Source organism: Aulonocara stuartgranti (assembly GCF_965226115.1).
Source record: "Aulonocara stuartgranti genome assembly, chromosome: 14".
Classification (NCBI taxonomy): Eukaryota; Metazoa; Chordata; class Actinopteri; order Cichliformes; family Cichlidae; genus Aulonocara; species Aulonocara stuartgranti.
In genome coordinates this window covers 13,143,309-13,159,842 of record NC_138950.1, presented here as the reverse complement: position 1 = coordinate 13,159,842, position 16,534 = coordinate 13,143,309, and the positions used below count along the sequence as shown (strand labels likewise).

Here is a 16,534-nt window from a genome sequence, read left to right as displayed (position 1 = left end):
GTGTGGTTCTGAGATCTTTGCTCACCGTTCTCATGATCATTTTGACCCCACGGGATGAGATCTTGCGTGGAGCCCCAGATCGAGGGAGATTATCAGTGGTCTTGTATGTCTTCCATTTTCTGATGATTGCTCCCACAGTTATTGCTTCAAGATGGCGCCGAGTATGGCAGCCTCGTCGCGAGCTCCCCCAAGCAACGGCTTTCTTCTGTGTTTAATTTTACTTTTCCTTTATTTTTTCACGAGCAGCACTTGTCTCCTTGTGTACGACCGACAAACCTTACTGGACATAAAAGACGGTCTTTCTAATAACTTTCCGGAGTTCAAGTTTTGCAACACGGACGCTCCGTTTGCAGACCCCCCATTCATCTCACCTGAGACGCCTTTGTTCTCTGGCCCTGGAGGCCGCAAACGCCGACGCAGAGGGAGAAGATCTGGCGTTCTGGTTCGACTGAGACGGCGCACTTACAGACCACCGTTACCCAGTTTATTACTGGCTAATGTGCAGTCTCTGGAGAACAAGCTGTGCGAGCTTCGGGCACGGATCTCATTCCAGCGAGAGATGCGGGACTGCTGCGTGATATGCCTCACAGAAACCTGGCTATCGGACAAAGTACCGGACTCCGCAATACAACTGCCGGGGTTCTCCGTGCATCGCGCGGACAGGTCACAGGATCTTACTGGGAAAAGCAGAGGCGGTGGTGTGTGTTTCATGATCAACAACAGCTGGTGTGATTATGCGAACGTGCACCCGGTCAAATCCTTCTGCTCACCGGACCTGGAGTACCTGATGATTAAGTGCCGGCCATTCTGGCTACCGAGGGAATTTACAGCAGTGATTATTACGGCTGTTTACATTCCCCCACAAGCCGACACTGACCGAGCACTCAGGGAACTGTACAGCGCGATCAGCAGCGAGGAAACCGCACACCCAGAGGCAGCGTTTATCACAGCCGGAGACTTTAATAAGGGAAACCTGAAGAAAGTCTCACCCAAACTCCACCAACACATCCACTTTAACACTCGTGGAGATAGGCTACTCGACCACTGCTACACCTCTTTCCGGGATGCGTACAAAGCCCTCCCCCGCGCCCCATTCGGCCAATCAGATCACTGCTCCATCCTGCTCCTGCCCGCCTACAGGCAGAAGCTGAAACAGGAAGCTCCAACCCGGAGGGCGGTGCACTGTTGGACGGACCAATCGGAGTCTGCGCTGCGGGACTGTTTTGATCACGCGGACTGGGAAATGTTTCACGTGGCCGCCAGAGACATTGATGAATACACAGACTCAGTCTGTGGATTTATCAGGAAATGCGTGGAAGATGTCGTCCCATCCAGAACAGTCAAATCCTTCCCAAATCAAAAACCCTGGATTAACGGAGATGTTCGCGCGGCACGGAACACCGCCTTTGCCTCCGCGAACACATCGGACTACAAACACGCACATTACCAACTCCGGAAGACGATCAAAGCAGCCAAACGTGAGTACAGGGACAGGGTGGAGCAACAGTTTGACAACCCTCGGAGTATGTGGCAGGGACTAAACACGATCACAGACTTTAGAGGGAAAACCAGCACACCGCAGACCACGGCCTCTCTGTGTGAGGATCTAAACGTATTCTACGCTAGATTCGACACAGCGAACACCATGAGACCGGACAGTGTGCGCACCGCGGATGACGTCAGTGCGCACACTGTGTCTGAGGAGGATGTGCGGAAGTGCTTCAGGAAGGTGAACGCACGCAAAGCTACTGGTCCGGACGGGATTCCCGGCCGCGTCCTCAGGTCATGCGCGGCTCAGCTGGCTGGAGTGTTCACGCACATCTTCAACCTTTCCCTCTCTCTGTCTGTAGTCCCAGCCTGCTTCAAAATGGCCACCATCGTCCCTGTACCCAAATCCTCCACCATCTCCTCATTGAACGACTGGCGACCTGTAGCCCTGACCCCCATCGTAAGCAAATGCTTCGAGAAGCTGGTCAGGGACTTCATCTGCTCTGCACTACCCGACTCACTGGACCCTCTACAGTTTGCATACCGCCACAACAGGTCCACTGATGATGCCATAGCCCTGACACTACACACTGCCCTGTCACACCTGGAGAAGAGAGACACGTATGTGAGGATGCTGTTTGTAGATTACAGCTCAGCATTCAATACCATCGTTCCCTCGAAGCTGGACAGGAAACTGCAGGATCTAGGACTGAGCAGATCCCTCTGCAGCTGGATCCTTAGCTTCCTGTCTGACAGACGCCAGGTGGTCAGACTGGGCAGCATCACCTCATCCCCCATCACACTGAACACTGGTGCTCCACAGGGGTGTGTACTGAGCCCTCTCCTGTACTCACTCTACACCTACGACTGCACAGCCACTAACAGCTCCAACATCATTGTGAAGTTTGCGGACGACACTACAGTGGTGGGTCTTATCACCAACGGTGATGAGACAGCTTACAGGGAGGAGGTCAGCGCCCTGACCCACTGGTGTCAAGACAACCATCTCACCCTCAACGTCGCAAAGACAAAGGAGTTGATAGTGGACTTCCGGAGGTGCAGAGAAGTACACACCCCCATCACCATCAACGGCGCTGCTGTGGAGAGAGTGAGCAGCTTCCGGTTCCTTGGAGTACATCTGGCTGAGGATCTTACGTGGTCAGTACACACAAACAAAACAGTGAAGAAGGCGCAGCAGCGCCTCTTCTTTCTCAGGAGACTGAAAAGATTCGGCATGAGCCCCCGCATCCTCAGGACCTTCTATCACTGTGCCATTGAGAGCATCCTCACTGGATGCATCACCACCTGGTATGGCAACAGCACCGCCTACAACCGCAAAGCTCTCCAGCGAGTAGTGCGGTGCTCTGAACGGATAATTGGAGGTGAGCTTCCCTCCCTCCAAGACATCTACAGGAAGCGGTGCCTGAGGAAAGCGGGGAGGATCATCAAGGACTCCAGTCACCCCAGCCATAAACTGTTCAGACTACTTCCATCAGGAAGGAGGTTCTGCAGCATCCGGTCCCGTACCAGCAGACTGAGAGACAGCTTTTTCCATCAGGCCATCAGACTGCTGAACACGTCATAGACACCTCAGCTTCACTACTGGAACTTTAACATTATGCACTCCACACTGTATATAAATGCCACTTGTTTTGCACATATTCAACTCTGTATATTTATTTTATATATTTTATTATTATTATTATTATTATTATTATTATTATTATTATTTATTTATTTATTTTTTAACTATTTAATTTGTAAAAATGTGCATACACACACACACCACACACACACACACACACACACACACACGTAGGAAAATATTTAGTATACACATCCAGAAATGCATACACTATTATATATTGTACATATATTTATTAGTTTCAGGTTGGCCATTCTTGTATTTTGCTCGTTTGTGTTGTTGTGTTTGCACATCTCTGTTGCTTGTGGGGCTCGCACACAAGAATTTCACTCGCATGTGCTGTGCCAGTGTGCCTGCACATGTGATGTGACAATAAAAGTGATTTGATTTGATTTGATTTTTTCACACCAAGCTGCTTGCCTATTGTAGATTCACTCTTCCCAGTCTGGTGCAGGTCTACAATACTTTTCCTGGTGTCCTTCAAAAGCTCTTTGGTCTTGGCCATGGCGGAGTTTGGAGTCTGACTGTTTGAGGCTGTGGACAGGTGTCTTTTATACAGATGATGAGTTCAAACAGGTGCCATTCATACAGGTAACGAGTGGGGGACAGAAAAGCTTCTTACAGAAGACGTTACAGGTCTGTGAGAGCCAGAGATTTTCCTTGTTTGAGGTGACCAAATACTTATTTTCCACCCTAATTTACGAATAAATTCTTTACAAATCCTACCATGTGAATTCATGGATTTTTTTTTCACATTCTGTCTCTCACAGTTGAAGTGTACCTCTGGTGCACATTACTGACCTCTGTCATCATTTTAAGTGGGGGAACTTGCACAATCGGTGGCTGACTAAATACTTTTTTGCCCCACTGTATATGTGTATGTAGATAATAGACACTTGTATGCACCTACATATGTATGTATATGTGTGTGTATGTATATGTATATATGTGTATGTAGATAATAGACACTTGTATGCACCTACATATGTATATGTAGGTGCATCTGATAAGCTACATGTCTGTAATATTTAAGGAGTTCTTCCTTCTGTATTTGGTGCCTCAAACAGAATTCTGTTGCAGATACAACGGCCGTTTGGTGAATATCACATTTGAACGTGAGAAAATTGAACATAATACAACAATATTGTTGGGTTTTGTTTAATCTCTTTAACCTTTAACTGTTTAACCTTGAACTGTACTTCACATTTGATGGGATGTGTCGCTTTTGTGGGAAGACTTGAAACAAATTGACTAAAATAAAATCAGTTATTACCTGTTTGCTCCACAAGTTGACAATATAGAAATAATTCTGCCAGCTCCAGACATTAACTTACATTAGTAACTAACTGTGCTATTTTCCCGTGTCAATCGATGTCCCTATGGAGACCTTCTTGCCTTGACCTTTAGTTTGGTACACAGCCACACAGTATTGCTCATGCATGATATAGAGTGGGACTTCAGGTCAATCTCGACACCATTCTTAATCATCCACTGGAACCCTGAGTGCCCCCTTGGGAGGTTCTGCAGGAAGCAAGTCACACTTTGTTCTAATTAAGTACAAAATGTTTCAAGGCATCATTCTCTTTGGATGAAAAAGAGATTTGTATTATCTGACAATCTTTGATGAAGTGCAGGCTATCACTGAGAGGCATTACATTCATCTTGCCAGACGATGTCATTTCTAAAAATTAAATAGTCTTTTAAAAATAATTCGTCTCAAGGTACACTGGGAGCACAGCACTGGTTCCAGCTGCTGAATTTTAGCGGAATATTTGCATTGCTGTGTTGATGTTATTTCTCTTGATAGGACAGGAGGACTGTAGGAAACAGAGGCATAGGAAATGTCCATATTTTTGGTGACATGTCTGCTAGGGCCAAAATTGGCATTGTTGTTGTTTTCTGAATGTGCATGTTGATTGATTTTATTGTTTGTACTGCATTTTAAGTTTCGGTAAAAAAAATATGGACGAATGTACAAAGATAATATCAGGTTTATGTGGCAGAAAACTGAAGCATATTCCTTAAAGTGCAGTAAAGTGTAGATAGATGCTGGCTCTTTGGATCCTTTCCAGTAGAAATTAAAAGTGCTATTGAAGGTACACTCTCGGTTCTGGAGGAAGTAAGATATACACTCAAGTGCTGCTCTTAACATGAGCAAATCGAAGACCTTAAAATATATTTTTAAAGAACCCCACAGTCGTATTTCTGATTGCCTGCAGGTGATTGCTTTTGCCTTTGCATATAGATGGAACACATTGATATGCAGACATTTGCGCATCTAATTAGCCTGTTTCCTGTTTTAATAATTGTTCCATCTCAGTGTTGAAACATTGTTAAGCATTCTTAATCAGCGCTTCACTTAGTGGGTTGATTCTAATTTTGTATTGTATGTTTGTTTTTCTGCTGCAGTTTCATTGGAAGTACAGATCACACCAACCCACGGTGAGATTAGTCTTGGAGAGTCCAAATTCTTTGTGTGTGAAGGTAAGTTTATCAAAATGTTCCAAGTTATATATATTTTAAACTTTTTTAATAAACTGCACCTTAACAGTTCACCCACTTTTTAGACTGTTTTGCAAAAAATGAGTTTAAAGTGGTTAAACTAGACACAACATAGCAGAGGTCTGTGTTTCTGTTGGAATCAGTTCATATTTATCCATGTGTTAGGTGTATGGATAAATATGCATGGATGTTTGTGGTTCGAATACACAGTATTGCTTGATCAGCCACACTTCCTCTTCTGCAGGATTAAAGTGGACAACTACACCCCCCTTCATATTTTATGTTAAGTGGTTTTCCGGTTACTTGAATGTGTATCATACATTCATCAATCAGTCATCAATGAATGATGAGATTAAGTGTCCTTTTGTTTTTGGTTTGTTTGTTTAGCATCAAACCTTGAAAACATATAACATTTTCTGATGTCTTAGTTACTAGACACAGCTAAAATGCATAAACCACACGCTTCATTCCTTGCAGGAGCATGAACCACCTACAATGTACAGTCTGTGGGCAGTGGCTGACTTCTCTGATTTGAAATGTGTTACCCTATAGATACCTGTTTCTTATGTACTGCTCTGTTCTGTCTGTTGTCTTAGTTGTAGGCGTTGCCAAGCACATAGACTGGTTTGGACCAAGCGGGGACAGGATAGAGCCGAACAGACAAGACACAACAGTAACCCGTAACGATGAGTCATCTTCCACCCTCACGCTGTATAAAGCCGGGACGGAAAGTGCTGGGACATACAAGTGTGTCGCTACCAATGGAGACCAGCAAGCGGAGTCGACAGTCAAAGTGAAGATCTTCCGTAAGTTTCCCCCCACCGCCCCACCCCACAGTATACGGTACACACTCCAAATTACTGAGTGGTGTGAACACAGAAGAAAAAGAATCCTGCTCATTGAACTCATAGTATTTTATTGACTGCTCAAGGGCAACACATTATTCTTTCTTTTCAAGTGAGGATGGATTTTTCATCAGTTCAATAAACGGTCGGAAGACCATTAGAAGGCTGCTTAATGATCCTGTCTGTTGTGCAGTTCTTGTGAGTAATGGATTTTATTTTCCATGAATGCCAAGCATCAGCAATTGTCCGTCAGAGATGAAATTATTTTCCAAACAGAACTTTTCTGTTATTTCAGGGCCTGTTTCAGGATGTTATTAGAAGTGGTCACCCATATTAACAGCAATGCACAATGTTGTGCACAGAAGTGTACAAAACATCACAACTTCCTGTGAATGAACATTTGTACAGTACCAGCAGCAGTTTGCATAGTTAGTTCAGTGCTACAGCTTGCAAGCCATATAAGAGATAACCTATAACTGCTTTTGCCCCATGCAGACGGCCAGTTTAACAGGAGCAGACTTTACATTTAAACTTTTACCGGCCATTTCAAGAAATGAGCTGCGCATTACAGCTAAATGGCTTCATATGTTAAGCCTTGATGAGATAGCTCTATAGCTTTCCAGTTCGGAATCCAATTCTGTCACTTGTGTCCTGCTGAAGTCTGTCAGGTAGCAGTTCTGCTTCTTTCTAAAAAGCTTCCAGCAAATTCCATTAACCAGTCAATTTTAGAAATGGCTTGGCTAGATATTGCTTCAGTTCTGGTAACTTGAGCCAGGGGAGCTTGTTTAGGGTGATAATAAAATGAATGAGATTTTTGGTAAAAAATGTTAAGCATTCCTTCAGTTTGATCATTTTCAGTTGTGATTTATTAGCATAGACAGCACTACTTTTAAAGATAGTGTTTTACTAAAACATAGTGCCATAGCAGGGCAATCATAGAGAGTGAAAGCTTTAATGAACCTCGTTATGTCACTGAGTGAATATAGTGCTTTTCTTTTTTTATTCCAGAAAAAATCACCTTTCAAAACGCACCCTCACCCCAAGAGTTTACTGAAGGAGACAATGCCAACATTGTTTGTGATGTTGTTAGTTCACCTCCACCCACTGTCCTCTGGAAATATAAAGGAGCGAAAATACAGATGGAAAAAGATGGTAAGTTTATGAACAATGCAGAATTTATATTTCAGTTTGTTTTCAGTTGATTATAACACAGAACAACAAGGTGAACAAATTTCAGAATTAATGAGGAGGGAATAAGATGATTTCAGCCATACTGACCATTACTTCTCAGGATGTTATAGCTTGCTTTTTTATTGTTTATTTTGTTTGTTAGCCACGAGATTATGTTGATGGCTGCAGTTTGGTGAATCAAAATGTGAGATGTCCGCAACATTATCAAGATGTAACTCGGTGATATTGTAGTGTTGCACTTATGTTAACAGCCAAAATAAAACAAAAACAGATTATAAGGCAAAATGGAAACTGTAGTAAAAATGCACTACATAAATAAAAACACACAGCCAACGAAATATTTTATATATATATATATATATATATATATATATATATGTGCATATACAGATCCTGGTGTTTGAGTCATAAAATGAGTCATCCACTGCTTTTGTTGCCATTCTTCTCCGGGATTCACCCTGTGCTTTGAAAGGGAAAAATTAATTTGATTTTGAATTTGAAAATACAATTGACTCTCTGTTATTCACCCTTGACACTGAGCAGTATAATAATGTGTACGGCAGTGTTATTGCTCACTGAAAAATAATAACATGCGCTTATGTGTGGGTTGCAATAGTATTTTTGATTATTATGTGACTACATTTATTCGGTTCACATTTTATCCCAGACTGAAGGAGTTCATGTGGGCTTTGCTTAGATTCTCTTCTGTTTTTCTGGAGCTCGTAAAATGATTGTTGGATATATGGCCTCAAATTTGATAGTTAAGGTAATATCAAATGAGCAATAAAATGACATTCCAGTTTTTGTCACCAAACATTTCAGTGACTAAGATGTTAGTGTTAAAATGTTTAAGTTAAACAAAGTCTTTATAGCTGAGTTGATTCAGATAGTTTTCTTTTTTGATGCCTTACTCACTTCTTTGCTAACAGCTGTTTATCATGTAGCATTTACTGCTGTTATTAACTTGCCAAATATGCATACCTGAAGATGTATTATCTTTTGCTTCCTTCCAGTTCGGTTTAAAGTACTGAACAACAATCACCTTCAAATCCGTGGCATAAAGAAGACGGATGAGGGCTTGTATACCTGCGAGGGTCGCCTGATGGCGCGCGGCGAGATTGATCTGCGTGTCATCAAGGTCGTTGTGAATGGTTAGCGACCCTCTCGTCCCCTCACGCTTTTTCCTCTTCCTTTTTGTTCTTGTCTGAATATTTTGTGTGTGGCAGGTGTCCCGTGATGCTTAAATAAGCTGTAGATCCTTAGAGGCGACCAGGCTCAACATCAATGTGGAAACAGTTGCCCAGAGCAACCGTGTATCAAAGATGTTTCATGCTAATGAAGTCTGTTTCCTGTAACTTCTGAGCCTAGCAAATGAGTGTGTCTAAAATAAGTATTTTGAATTTGTCGCTGCTTCTGTTTCTGGTTTTCCTCTCACTTGCTCTCTCTTGCACTTGCACTCTTTATATCTAGAGCTATACTATATTCTGCATATGTGTCTGCCTATTTTATTTTTCCCTTTGTACCTTAGTGCTCCCGTCAATCAGGATATGGCAGTCAGAGGTAAATGCTACAGCAGACGTTTTGCAGCCGGCTATCCTGACTTGTGCTGTTGATGGTTATCCTGAACCCATGGTGACCTGGACAAGGTAAACCTAATAATAAAATATCTTCGGTTGCATATGCTCCAAGTACAGTAAATACCTTTTTGTTATTATCATTGTTGTTTTTTGGCATTTGCATCTTTGTACATTGATGTGATTTATACTCGTAGATCACTTTTTGCCTTCAGAGCTCAGTTTTGGTCCATACTGACATGATGGGGTCACACAGTTGCTGCAAATTGTGTCAGCTGTACATTTATGATGTGAATCTCTCATTCCATCACATCCTAAAGGTGTTCTGTTGAATTAAATTCTAGAGGAAATTTTGGCACAGTGAACTCATTGTCATTTTCAAAAAACCCAACAACAACAGTTTGAGATGATCAGAGCTTTGTGACATGGTGTTATTCTGTAGGAAGCAGACATTAGAGGTTGGGTACACTGTGGTCATAAAGGGATGGACATTGTCAGCTATTCAGGTAGTTTGAGGTTTTTAAATAATACTCATCTGGTACTAAGCAGCCAAGTAAATATTACCCACATCTATTAGATCATCACCATCAGCCTAAACATTTCAGGAAGGATTCATGTTTTGTGTTGTTTACATCAATTTGTGGCTCTACCATCTTAATGCTGAAGCAATAAATAAGGCTCATCAGACCAGTCAACATTTTGGCAATCTTCTATTCTAGTGTCCTGTTCTTAGCTGGCCGGAGTGACACCCGGTGCGGCCTTCTGCTGCTGTGGCTCATCACTTGCTGCATTTATTGCCTCTGTCTTTTTAATTGGATTACTCTTACCTTTCTGTCAGCTTGAAGCAGTCCGACCATTCTTCTCTGGCGTCAACAAGGCACTTTCGCCCAACGAACTCCCACTCACTGGATATTTTCATTGTTTGTAAACCCTAGAGTTGGTTGAGGGGGAAAATCCCAGATCAGCAGTTTCTGAAATAGTCACACCAGCCTGGTTAATACCAACAACCGTGCCACATTTGGAGTCACTTAAATCACCTTTCTTCACCATTCTGAGTTCAGTTTAAGCTGCAGCAGCTCATCTAGTTAAAGTCTGTATGCTTAAATGTAGTGCGCTGGAGCCAAGTGATTGACTATTTGGATAGTTGTACTAATGAACAGTTGAACAGATGTACCTAACAAAGTGGCAGGCAAGTGTAGGATGACTTGTAAAGATCACTTATTTTCTTAAGTTAGTTAGTTAGTTAATTTAAACCCTGTTAAAGTTTAAACAAATCAGTTAATCGAGTTTAATTTTATATAACTGCCGAACTTACCTAATAGCATAAGCAGCTACATCAGATTTTTGAGCTAAATGCTGACAAATGTCCACATCGACACCCTTGGATGCTGTGCTAACATCAGCTAATAAACATTAAACAAAAAGCAAAGTTGATAATTATGGAAGTGTCATCAGTTTTACATGTAGCAAGTTATTACGGTTAATTCTGGGGGGTTACATACGTGCATGTAAAAAAAAAAAAAATCTATGGTAATTCTTTTAATAATTATTGACGCATTTCATTCTGAACAAAAGTACATTTTTAACAGCAATCAAATACATATTTCTGTCTGAACTGCAGTGAATGCGGGAATAACCAACTGCCAGACCAACATTTCAATTCATAGAACCATTTCGTTAAAATCGCGGGTGTCGGCTCTGTAAAGGCAATTGTTGTAAACACCACAAATGACTTACACGTGGCGTCAGGAGAGATAAAAGCTGGCAGCAACAGACTAATGAGGCAGGGCTAATCAAAAATAATGAGCTGCATAGTTTGTATGTGTACTGACCAAATATCAGCTTGTATCATCTTGAAAATAAGTGAACATATTTTTTTCCATTGATCTTTTTTAACAAAAAATGACTAATTTCCAGTATAATTTGTATAATGTGTTAGAAGTGGCAACTGCACACTTTTCAACCCTTCCCCTATCACTAACCTGTAGTTCGAATAGCCCACTAAATATAGGCTGCTGGGTGCCTTGCTTTCAGAGAAAAGCTATATGATAATGCTTTATTGGATTGAGTTTCCCATCCAGTACTTGTCTAAAGACTTTAGCATGCAGTTATCTGAATAGTCAAACCCAGTCTCCATGAAAATATCTATACAGTAATGTGACAGGAATGCTACTGGCTCTGTGCACTACCTCAGACCAGCCTACAGGTCAAAGTAACTATTATGTGCATGCAGGGCACTCTAGGTTATTTGGGATACTCTACTAACTGATTTATTCATTGCAGTAGGATACTTAATCACAGGATATCAAAGGAGCATGTAAACAGTGAAACATGAAGACTAGCATGACAACAATAGCCACATTATTCTGTGCCTATCAATGGCTCCATTCAGAGCCATTGATAGGCTTCTGCTTTGTTAAACTGTTCCTGTTCATCTGTTAACTCGGCACAAAACTTAGATCCAGGGTCACAAAGAGCAGACAATTCAAGAGCCAAAAGTTGGCCTTTTTTTAATAATTTATACTCTACGAGGCTGGAATAAAAATAAATGAGATGTTTTTGTAGAATTGAATGTAAACAACAAATGTCAAAAGGAGTGCCAAAGAATGCCAAACAATATTATGCTTTTTTAACATTGGAATTTCACTTTGTAATTTGGTGATCATGAAACTACTATTGGTCTGTCTATAGATGTACATAACTAGATTTTCTTTAGATGGAAGGATGATGAAATTTGAAATCCTGGTAAAAGTAAATCTCTGAAAATGTTGCAGCTGAAGAAGAGTGCTTAAATTTGTGTGGATAAATGGATACAGGGTTTAACACTCGCCTTTTCTACAGGAACGAAGTGAACCTTGAGGCAGGAGAGAAGTACAGCTTTAATGAAGATGGCTCAGAAATGACGATAATGGATGTTACCAAACTGGATGAAGGAGAGTACACCTGCATTGCCAAGAACAAGGCTGGAGAAACTGAAAAGGAACTCAGTCTGAAAGTGTTTGGTAAGACAGATTGTTTTGTGTATTTACATGAACGAAAGTGGAATTATAAAATGCTCCAAGTGTGTGGGAATGAGGTATATGTGTATGTAGGTGGGAGAAGAACAATAGTACGGTTTTGTGTCTGTTTTCTTAGGCATTCAAAATACGGTGTGTCGGTGTGGGTTGTGATTGTTTCATGTTGGGATGGAGCCTAAGGATTTAGAGAGCAAGCCAAGTGGGATGAGCTCAGCTGAAATCTCTAAACTCCTTTTTTCCCCCTTTGTTTTTGCCCACTAGGTTTTCTTGTCACTTCAAAGTGACCATAATTTAAAGCCCAATTATAGTATCAGTGCCAGTCTTTTGGTACCTTATCAGTGAACTAGCCGAGGGAGTTTAGTTTTCAAATCAAGAGAAGTGGCAATAGCTCGATTCTTTAGAGTTAGTAAATGACTGTTGTATGTTGCCATCATTTAAGACATTATTTTGTGAAATATTTCCACAAAGCTCTGGTTTCTTTACTTCCGTTTAGCAAAAGCTACAATCCTGCGTTTTCTGTGGTGGCACAGGATCTTTCTTGGAGGAAGTTGTATGTAGTAACCCCAGAAAGTTGATTTGTTCATCTGGACGTAGCGTTTTCAGTGGGAGAACGTCCAGGTAAACAGTCTTCCTCACCTGGATGATCCATCAAAACATTGTATTTAGTAATGTGTCTGGATCAGTTGTGAGTATATTTTAGTAAGCCATCGTCAGTGATGCTCCAATACCAAGATTTACCATTTACAATGGGTAAACAAAGAGCAGAGCCTCCATTTTAATCCACTGGACCAAGAATTATGAATGTGTTTCAATGTAGACCGTGCCATTCATCTTAAAACAACAAAAACAGAAAAACAGGTGCGGGACAAAAAAAAAAAAGTCATTTTAATTACCTTGAACTTAAATAACTTGATTTTTTATTAGATGAAGCTGGAATCCAACCCAGTATTTACATCAGAAATTAATTATCTAGTAAATCTAATTATTCAGCCGTAACCTGACGGGGACAAAAGCAGGTGGCAGAAATTGACGACAAACATATGAATCAAACATATAAGAATTTGTTTTCTTGTGGATCGGATATTAGTTAGACACACTAAGTGTGCTTTTAGTGATAAATTTGTCAGTTATGTTCAGACTTTGTACCCTTCAGTATATTTCTTGACAGAATTTAATGACTGCATTTCAACATGTCAACATATTTCAGCATGAATTGTAATCAGAATACAATCAGTATGTCAGTAGCCTTTAAAATGTTCCTTTAAACTGCATTTAGTTCAGTGTTAAAGTCATTTCAGGCTCATTTTCACTCAAATATTCACATCATCTCTATGACAGACATCTTTTCATCAGTGAGATAGATTACACTGTGACAAATGATTGATGAATGATCAGTATATTATGTGTCTAAAGCTTTATACAAATACGGTTTATTTAAAGTATGATTGCTGCAGTAACATACAGTAAATGTTTTAGTGCAGGGGAATTGACTGACAACCTGACAGCTGCCTTAATGTCCACAGAGTCACAGAGTTTGAAAGATGTAACCATAGATTTTATTCTAAGCTGATAATAAATCACCGATTATAAATCTGTGCATTTTACACACAGAAAATAATGAACTGATGAACTGGGATTTAAATATTTGTAAAAAGATAAATGCCCTAAATACTAAGAAAAGACTGCAGAGCTGCAGTCTGTTCTGGTATGCTCTTTAAAAGTGACTGAATGAGGAAATGAGATTAAGTGTCAGTCAGCTAGTTCAGATGTAGTGGGAGGGAGAAATCAGAGGGAATCTCAAAGTTTGTGGAAGAAAACTTGTCAGTGAGCAGGTTAGATTCATGGTGTCTGTTACTGGGTCACAGTCGATTTTTTCTTTTCTAGAACAGAAAAGCCAACGTTTCCCTCATCTCTTCGTTAACAGGCTCAGTTTTTTCCAAACCTGGCTTCTAGAGTAGATCCCTGGAAGCATTGTGTTAGCCACAAGGAGGACTAGTCAGGTTCTCTATATACTAAGGACAGATGCTTCAGTGCTTAGCTGAAGATACAGTAGACCATCCTTAGTGAAAAGAAATGAGATCATGTTGAAACACTGAGTGTTCACAAAAAACAACCTGCTTGACAAATGGCACAGATCATCGCACTGTGATTTCCATCTCATTCATTTCTTGCTAACATGTATAAAGATTTCTTTCAGTTCTTTAAAAAACGTGTGCACAGGTAAATTTACAACCTCCTTTTGGGAATTTCTGTATTCCCAGCTCTTAGGATTCTCATTCGTCAATTTTATTTAAAGTATGCAGCAATGCTAATAAAGGTAAAAATTAAAAGTTGATGCAACAATACATCTTTTTATCTTTTATGTTGTTTTAGTGTAACATTAAGAGGCGTGGGAGCACTGCAGTTTCAAATTCCTGTGTATGATCTGTACATATGGTTTTTGACAATGAGGCTGACTTTGACCTGACATTCTTTGGTTTATATCTTTAGAGATAGTGTAGTTTCATCTTAAATTCTCTATCGTATCTTTTGTCAACCTTAGAAAAAGCAATTGCATATAAATTAATTATTTTAACTATTCAACCACTGCGCTAGCCTTGGGAGGTTGGGGGCTGGGTCATCAGCTAATACAACTAATCTGGGTCTTACAGCCTATAAAAGCTGGCCTCTGTCTCTCTTTCATCCACCTGGCATCAGCCGTCCTTTTAAAATGCTAGACATGTTATTTGTAAAGCTGTAAATCCACAGATGAACACTAATACGTGTGCCAGAACAGGTGCAAGGGTGAAATACAAGCAATAGAGGGCAAGCTACCCAATCCAATTTACTAACTACTCTCAACATTAGTCTTCAGGCAGATATTGGTCATGGCTACTTATGCACTGATTCCACCAGAGCCCCAAGCCTGTCCTTTCACCCATGTTCTCCACCCGAAAACAACACCCTTCTTGGGCTCCTTTTTATATCAGCTGTTTAATATAAAACTGAAGTGTACCTATACTAAATTACCAAAACCAGTCTAACTTTAGGGTATGCTTTTATGTGACATAAAAGCTTAAACTAAGAATCTTAGAAAATCAGTTTTACGAGCCTTTGGAAATTGGAATACATAGAATGATATTAGCCTAGCAAATAGCTCCTTAACATTTCTGAATGTAAAACCCATGTACCTAATGTTTTTATGATAAAGTATTGGAATGGATCAGGCTTTAAATAGCTCATGCAGTCTATTTAAAAAGCTATGATCTGAATCGTGCTGACTGCCTTTTGACAGTCGTGGCTGTAAGTACAAGTTCTTAAACGCTGCTTCTTTGTTCATTTAATAATTATCAGTTGAGATCATAGCAGTTAAAACCAAGTCGCAGTTGTTTTCTTAGGCGGCAGGTTACAAATTATATTTACGATCCTGTCTGGGGCTGCGCTTTTTCAGCATATTGCATAATCCATGCATTCATCCTTTTTGGAGCGGAATAGAAAAGATGGGAGCACGAAGTAATGCTCAACTGATTCGTAAACAGCACTTCCGTTTGCTCGGCTCATGTCACCGTTGCAGCACCCCGCTGCGCTTTCAGGTTAACTCGAGTGTAGTGTAACTTGACAGTTGTCTCCAATGTAAACAAAAATGAAAGCCGGCTCCTTTGAGATAGGCTAAATAAGTTATTACACAAATTACGTTTGGAGGCACACATGGTTATCACAGCGTAACTGCTGCTGGGACTGGGAAAGCTTAAATACAGGTTTACTGCCATAAAAATCCCCCTTACCTGTCAACTACTGATCCTCATCCCCTCTTTGAACTCATTTCAAATCTAGAGTTTCTCTTGTGCTTATAATACTCGTGCGGCTGTAACACCTGGCTGCCTTGTTATATGGAGCAGGTGTGATGACGTTGGGTTTTTGTTTTACAGTCAAACCTAACATCACATACATCATAAACCAGACTGCTACCGAGATGGAAGAACAGGTAACCCTGACTTGCGAGGCGTCGGGGGACCCAACTCCCACCATTACCTGGAGCTACGGAGGTCATGTCTTCACAGAAGGAGAGCAGGTAAAATGATTACAGGGAGGCGAGTGAACAGTAGTAGCAAGATACTTATGTATCCTAGGCACTCGATCCTGGTCCGTGAGTGCCTGTATGCATTTTTCCTTCTGGAGTTAATGAACTGCACCTGGTGCAAAGTAGTTTGATATAGTCTGTGTCCCAGTTGCATACTATAAATATATTCTAACCCCTATTTTTTTTTAAGTTTTTCCTATGTTATTAAGAGA

General features: G+C 40.8%; 1 protein-coding gene across 10 annotated transcripts in view; it reads left to right on the top strand.

The window, feature by feature from the left end:
• Positions 1-16,534, top strand: part of ncam1b (neural cell adhesion molecule 1b) — an 84,050-nt gene that overhangs the window by 38,008 nt on the left and 29,508 nt on the right. For all 10 annotated transcript variants that reach the window (XM_082503578.1, XM_082503576.1, XM_082503577.1 and 7 more), the window contains 7 exons: positions 5,543-5,617; positions 6,232-6,441; positions 7,489-7,632; positions 8,685-8,822; positions 9,200-9,317; positions 12,087-12,247; positions 16,171-16,313. In XM_082503578.1, the coding sequence (XP_082359704.1) occupies positions 5,543-5,617; positions 6,232-6,441; positions 7,489-7,632; positions 8,685-8,822; positions 9,200-9,317; positions 12,087-12,247; positions 16,171-16,313 (989 nt within the window). The remainder of the gene's footprint in view (positions 1-5,542; positions 5,618-6,231; positions 6,442-7,488; positions 7,633-8,684; positions 8,823-9,199; positions 9,318-12,086; positions 12,248-16,170; positions 16,314-16,534) is intronic.